The sequence below is a fragment of the Clupea harengus genome, chromosome 13 (assembly GCF_900700415.2).
Source record: "Clupea harengus chromosome 13, Ch_v2.0.2, whole genome shotgun sequence".
In the NCBI taxonomy this organism is placed as follows: domain Eukaryota; kingdom Metazoa; phylum Chordata; class Actinopteri; order Clupeiformes; family Clupeidae; genus Clupea; species Clupea harengus.
In genome coordinates this window covers 28,165,797-28,173,296 of record NC_045164.1, presented here as the reverse complement: position 1 = coordinate 28,173,296, position 7,500 = coordinate 28,165,797, and the positions used below count along the sequence as shown (strand labels likewise).

The 7,500-nt window shown below is 42.2% G+C and overlaps 1 protein-coding gene across 1 annotated transcript in view; it reads left to right on the top strand.

Annotated features, from left to right (window-relative positions):
* LOC105899707 (neurexin-1a) overlaps positions 1 to 3,807 on the top strand; it is a 395,474-nt gene extending 391,667 nt beyond the window's left edge. Inside the window, exon 22 of the mRNA XM_031579030.2 lies at positions 1,668 to 3,807. Coding sequence (XP_031434890.1) covers positions 1,668 to 1,978 — 311 coding nt within the window. The 3' untranslated portion in view covers positions 1,979 to 3,807. The remainder of the gene's footprint in view (positions 1 to 1,667) is intronic.
* The last annotated feature ends 3,693 nt before the right edge of the window (positions 3,808 to 7,500 follow it).

The following is a 7,500-nucleotide window of genomic DNA, read 5'->3' as shown; positions in this document are numbered from 1 at the left end:
CCACCCGCGTCCTTGAGAGTGTGCTAGCCTTGGTTAGCATACCTCCACTCACATTCAGTACCCCCCACCCCAAAAAAAAAGAAAACACACGCACATACATACACTCACCTGTCGTCTTTCACGGAGAGCAAGAGAAGAGGGACATCAATGTGCAGAAGGGTTGTCAAATGTGTGTTTTTTTAAAGAAACACAGAGAATACTCCTTGTTAATATCATCACGTATTCCTTTAGTATAATACTATCTACATTTTTCGACACCATACACGCAAAATAGCTGAATAAAAAAAAATAGCACTTTCCTGTCATGGACCCTTCCCCTGAGAAGGTCCACTGGCAGGGGGAGAACAAGGCGCTCATCTCCATGACAATCAGCGCTGGTTCGTGTAAAAGAGGGACCCAGGGAGGAGAGGAAGAATTGATGAATTGATGAGTAGATAAAAAAAAGTGCTTTATCTGAAGAGGGCATTAGTGAAAAAGAGATAGAATGAGAGCGAGAGAGAGAGAGAGAGAGACAGAGGGGAAGTGGGGAGCGAGTGATGAGAGGGGATTGAAGAGAGAGAGAGAGCTATCAGACTTGATGGGAGCCGGATTATAATTTGGATGACTCTCGTACATAATAGGGGGCCTCACTGATATGTAATCAGACTCCCATTCAGCCTGGCAAATGGATCCCAAAGCACAGGCCACTCAGACATTAATCCCCCCTTTATCAAACATTTAGAGTTCATTAAGGGGAGGCCAGCCCCATTCTGCTGTGGGTGAGCAGGGAACCAGGGGCTCCCGCCGATGATGCTGCCCTGGCTTTCTCGCCTGCAGTTTCTGCATCATAGTGACATGTTTTGCTTGTACAGCGTGTCTTTGAATCATACATATGTGAGTCATTTTGGGTGCTCGGGGGCGCTGCGTTTCACGTCACGGTGCTGTAGAGTAGTGTGCCGTCTGTGTTCGAAGGGAGGCTCACGGGGCCAGTATTATTTTATTTTATTTTATTTTATTAATCTGAGCTGAAACAGAAGATGCAGCTCGGCTGGTTGCTGATAATGGAAGGCAAAAGAGAGCTCTGAGATGGAGGAATGAGGGTGTGTGTGTGTGTGTGTGTGTGTGTGTGTGTGTGTGTGTGTGTGTGTGTGTGTGTGTGTGTGTGTGTGTGTGTGTGTGTGTGTGTGTGTGTGTGTGTGTGTGTGTGTGTGTGTGTGTGTGTGTGTGTGTGTGTGTGTGTGTGTGTGTGTGTGTGTGTGTGTGTGTGTGTGAGTAATGAGGAATAGCATCAGAGGTGTTCCTGTTAATGATCATAATCATGATGATAATAATAATGTGCCCACACAGGATGTGTGTCAGGAAGAGAGGTATGAGCGGTGTGCTGAGGTGGGGGGGGGGGGAAGAGTGATCTCGGGGGGGGTGAGAGAGATGTGCTGGGGGGGGGGGGGAGAAGAGTGATCACCTGCAGTGGCTGCGGGCGCGTTCGTGCTGAGAGAGTTGTTTTGGAGCAGCGCTCTTGTCAAACAGCCTTCCAGGGTAGCCAATGAGCTCTTTCTCCAGCAGCCTGGGCCAACATGTCCTTCTCAGTCAATAACAACCATTTCTCCTCTTTCTCCTCCCCTCCCATCCATCTTTTCTTTCTCCTCCCCTCTCCATCCATCTTGTCTTTCTCTCCCTTTGTGCTGCAGCCAACCCAACGAGCGCCGGAGGCAAGCTGTACCCGGGTCCGCCGGCGGAGGTGTTCCGCGAGTCCAGCAGCACCACGGGCATGGTGGTGGGCATCGTGGCGGCGGCGGCCCTGTGCATCCTCATCCTCCTCTACGCCATGTACAAGTACCGCAACCGCGACGAAGGCTCCTACAGCGTGGACGAGAGCCGCAACTACATCAGCAACACGGCCCAGTCCAACGGCACCGTGGTCAAAGAGAAGCCGGCCAACAGCAGCGCCAAGCCCTCCGGCAAGGGCAAGAAGAATAAGGACAAGGAGTACTATGTGTGATCGCGTGCGGTCGCACCAGCTCTGGGGTTTTTGCCATGGACCTGTTTCCCAGACTTTTCTTAAGCCGAGGCCCGCAAGGCCCTACATGTGTATCATAATTACAAAAAAAACAGAGCAAAAATGGAACGAAACATAAACATTGATGATGAAAAAAAAAAATAAACATTTGGTCCTCATTTTATCGAAAACATGGTGTTACACCATAAAGTGCAAATGGGAAGAAAAAAAATACTGAATAAAACACGGTTTTATTTAATATTCTTGTCAAGCCCTCTGTCCACATAAAAGTCCAAAACTGAACAGACAGTTTCACAAGTGAAAGACAATAAACTTCACCCCCGGAGTTGACTGATATCAATACAAAGACAGCTAAAATAATACCTTGGACTTGACTGACGAGCCAAATTACCAAACCAAACCCATATCAAATATCAAGTATTCCACAGCCTGGAGAAACTCAATCTCTCCCTCTTGTGTATGAAAAGGCAAGAGAGGAAGGGACACAGTCTCACTAACTGTCAGTGTATTCATTTCCTTTGCCTGTGTTTGTGTTGCTGGGATTTTCTTTTCTAATGAGAAAAAAAGGAGAGCGACCGAGAAAACAAAACAACGCTAAAAGAAGTGATGGCGAACACAACCACCGAAAACACTTGCAGAAGACGAGAGGACTAAGACGCTACCTACCGTATGGGTTCAAGGGAAATCAGCCAAAGTATTTGCACTTTTCATAGTGGCAGCGCTCGCCAACACGAACTGTTGTTTGGCCTGCTGAGCGATCTATCCAAGGTGCAAAGAAGGGACTGGAGAATGACTTTAGAGGCTGAACACTTGTCAAGTACTGGGATCAAGTCACGGAGGAGAAGCATGGAGGCCTTAGCTGTTCCAGCGGTGAAACCTACAGTATGGCTCGTGATTTTACGCCGAATCTGGGTGTCTGAAAATGATCATTTGGAAACACTCCATGCACGCAAAAGTATCTTATTCCATATGTTTCTATACAGTACAACCAACCACATCTATATGTGCTTTCTGGACTGTGACAAAGTGGTGTTTTATAGCCTGTTGTATAGACGATGCAAACTATATCTGCTCCTCCTCAACCATTTTTTTTACTAATAAAACCACAAAAAGAATAAAAAAAACAAGTAAATGTACTTAAGTGTTGCTAGGTATAGACAATTTTACGAAGACATCCGCAGATGACATTTTCAGTTGCATTGTTACTTTCTCTCCCCTAAATACAAACTCCTGCTACCTTTTTTTTATATACACATACAAAAAAAATATATAGATAATCCCAACCTGTTAATCGTACGTGACCAAGGCAATGCAAAGATGACCCGAGGTCAGAGGTCATTAAAACTCTGTGTCATGGTTACGGGCGGAAAACCACTGCCTAAGTCCCACGTCCCGCCCCCCTTAAATGACTCCTCTGTGAGACTCCTCGTCGCGTGAGAGATAGCCCTGTCACTGTATGTGGTTTTAAAGTGGTTTTGAATGGTTTCCTGTTGCTCGCTGCGGCCGACGCTGGAGAGAAGAGGTGGCCAAGTCCGTCCTTTCGTGTTTTTGTTTTTGTCCTGACCCTCCATCTGTCCCGCCTCCCTGAGAACTGCACACAGAAAGAGGATGTGGAGGGGGAAACTAAAGCTATGATTAAAACCGCAAATCTGAATTCTTTTGTTTGTTTTATTTTTTTATTTATATCCGTGCTGTTCTTTTCTACAGTATTTTATGTTCGATTGTGGCAATTCTTTATTGACCTCAAAGTAAAAATTTATTATGAAAAATAGTTTTGAAAAATTAAATGAACAAATAAAATATTACCTAAGTGAAGAAATTGCAGTGCCATTTTTCTTCTCAAGTATTGACCTGGTCGCAATGTGAGTAGTGTATTAAACAGTTTGTTATGTCTCTTATAGAAAGATCTATAGGCCTGTATTATATATATTTGTATTATACATATCGCACAATCTTCCAAGCTATTCATACTTTCACACTTTGCATACATGCACACAAACACACACACATACACTGTACATTTCTGTGTACTTTTTTTTATATATATATATATATTCAATTCCTCCCATTTATTTTCAGCTATCACATTTTCATAAACTACCTCACAAACAGCGTTGCACTGGCAGAAAAAGAGAGAGAAAGAGAAAAAGGTATTGAGCTCCGGGAGAGACGGTCCCCATGTTGCCATTCAGCTGGCTTTTAACATTCCACAGTTATTTATGGGCGATAAAGCCCCATGGTAATGCATCATCCACCGCGGGGAACACACAAGACAATACATTAGCCAAGGGTACTTCCAGGCGTAAAGCAGAGGAGATGGCTCGAGATCCGCGCCTCCTGGGAGGGTTGGAGATGTAACCTCTCGAGAAGGAAGAGGAGGAGGAGGAGGAGGAGGAGGAGGAGGGAGGAATGCTAAATGAAGTCCCAGCAGCAGGAGTGACAGCGGCAAATCACATGCCGGAGTGCAGAAGACATGACACACACGCACACACACACGCACACACACACACACGCACACACACTGTGAGGACAATGGCCGTTAAACAGGGTATCATGTGTGTGTGTGCCTGTGGGTTGGTGTGTGTGTTTTTATCTGTGTGCGTGTGTGCGTGTGTGTGTGTGTGTGTGTGTGTGTGTGTGCATCCTTTAACAATAAAGTTTATGACTGAGTCACAGTATATATTTTTTGCCTATAATAATTGTCAGTGTGTTTCCTCTGACTGCCGACAGCAAGGCTAAAGAAGTTACGTATTTCATAATTTTTATGCCTGATTTGTGATGACAGCTCAGTTCTAGTATTGCCCAACACTGATCAAAATTAAGACTTTTGAGTTTGTCATCTTTCTGAAACCCAGCAACATTTGCTGCAAGCAAGCAAATGTCAGCCTAACGTATTTAATTCATGCAATTTTGTTTGTGATGCAAGATTGAAGTCAACGTTTCTCTGTATAAACATTATGATAAATGTGCCCCCCCCCACACAAATCCCCATATTACTGTCGCATGTTGTAATGTTTGAAAGCATCACTCTGTTGCCCGTGAGGGGAGAAGCACAGTCGTTATGAGCCGTGTCTTCATAGCTGTTCTCTGATGAAACACGGGTTCAGGATGATTCATCCAAAGAGGGTCGACACTCGGATGTAAACATGTCGCATTAAAGCGCTGGTAATATTTAACAAATCAATCAAGTCATGTAAATAGCATTGAAACACCATCATAAAACCTACATATCTTGAATGTATAACGTATGGCGTCTGGGCTGAATGCATGGAGCAAATGTACCTCAATATATGAACTCAAGCTTCTCCCTCACAATGGAGCTCATTTATTGAATATATGAACTCAAGCCTCTCCCTCACAATCAGTGTTAATTTTGGCAGCTATTTTAGATTTAGTCTTAGTCTTAGTCTTTAGACGAAAATGCATATTAGTTTTAGTCACTTTTAGTCATTTTTATCCTCCTTAGTTTTAGTCTAGTTTTCGTCGACGAAAACTCAGAACATTTTAGTCTAGTTTTAGTCGACGAAGTCTCATTACATTTTAGTCTAGTTTTAGTCACATTTAAAAGTCCATCTTATAGCCACATTAAACTCCTTTACTTCCCTTCTCAGGCCCGGGGACCCCTTGTGTTGTGTCTACAACTGCATAATAGTCAAGCTTGCAGTACTTAAACTGTGGATGCAATTAGTCTCTAAAATACAGATCTCTTGGTATATGCCTACAGCTGAATTCCAATGAATTCAACGTAAATAATAATTTTAAGGCAATACTTAATTAACAGTATTATCATTAAAATATAAGAGAATATCAAGTCTAGATTTTGAAGATTCAAATGATGTGATAACACAATACAACTACTATGCCTACCTGGCCTTAGTTAAATCAACCACATATCCTCCATATGAATTGCTGTGCAATCTGATAACCAACATATTTAGCTAGACAGATAGTTTGATAGTTGAAAGTAATGCCAATGATAATAACAATTGCATAAATAGACAAGGATATGTAAACCAATCACGTATTCATTTATTTTTTCTTGATTAATGTCATGCGTGGCCTGTCCTATAGTCCATTCTGCAATGCGTTTACTAGCTAGTTATCGATAGCTAGTATAACTTAGCTAGCAATCGATAGCTAGTATAACTTAGCTATGCTACCTCATAGTTAGCTAACGTTAGCTAGCTAAACGTTTTGGAACTCATTTGCCTAGCCAAACGGGAGGTTTCAATCGAAAATGACTAGCTAGTTGTACAAGCTGACACAACATATACACTCGACTGCCCTTTTGAAGTTAACTTAACGTTGGCAACTATATTCTAATAACTAGTTAACATTAGCTAATTATCATTGACAGTTACTAGCTCATTTACCTTGGCATAAATGGCAGGGTTGTCTTGTGCGCTTTCAGGTGACTCTTGTTGTGTTCCTCCCACCTATTTTGAAGCCACAAGGTTTCTCTCCGGTTATTGCGGTGCATTGTGTTTTATTTTCTATCAAGTTATAATTAAAGACTGTCCAGATATCTATTCTTATTTTTCTTCCAGTACCGAGTGCTTGAACTTCAGCCATCATAACGTCTGTTAGGGCGTCACTTGCATGTCGGGGCATCTCAGGGAGTGGAGGAGGGATAGATACAGGACCGGGCAACATTCAACCAATGATGTGCATACAAGTTTAGAAAAAAAAACTATTGTGACTTAGTCAACCACCAACATTTTGGTCTCGTCTCGTCTCGTCAACGAAAGTTCAAATAGATTTAGTCATAGTTTTTATTTATAAAGATCCGTTTTCGTCACGTCTTAGTCTCGTCTTAGTCCCGGGAAAAAGGTCGTTAACGAATATTTTTCGTCATAGTTTTCGTCAACGAAATTAACACTGCTCACAATGGAGATCATTTATTTTAGATTGCTTTCACATAGTCAACACACTGCAATACATTTCACACACCACAAAAGCAAACAGAACAATATATATATATATGTGTGTGTTTGTGTGTGTGTGTGTGCATATCCAGACTCTTAGTCACTAAAAGGATTATGGTTAGGCTCAGACTCGAATCAAAATGATTATATCCCATTCACTGTCCTCGTGACTGCAGAGACAAAATACTGCTTCATCAATGAAGGAGTTCATAAAGCTGACAGAACATGCTTTCATCGAGTCAAAACACTACGGTACATTCCACACAGTAAAAAATGAAACAGACAACAGAAAACATTTATTATCCAGTTCTTCTTAGGAATTACAACACAGCTCAGATCCAAATCAAATGTGAAAATATTTACATTTCTATATTTTCTATATTTTTATTTCATGTTAAAAACATTTACACAGCAGTCAAGACCGACAAAGGTGTGGTCCGTGTGTGTGTGTGTGTGTGTGTGTGTGTGTCTGTGTGTGGTAATGATCGAAAAGGAGAAATGTAAGGTGAGTTTGGGTCCACCAACATTTTCAAAGAAATAAAGACAGTAGAACAGATATGTGTTTTATTCTATGCGATA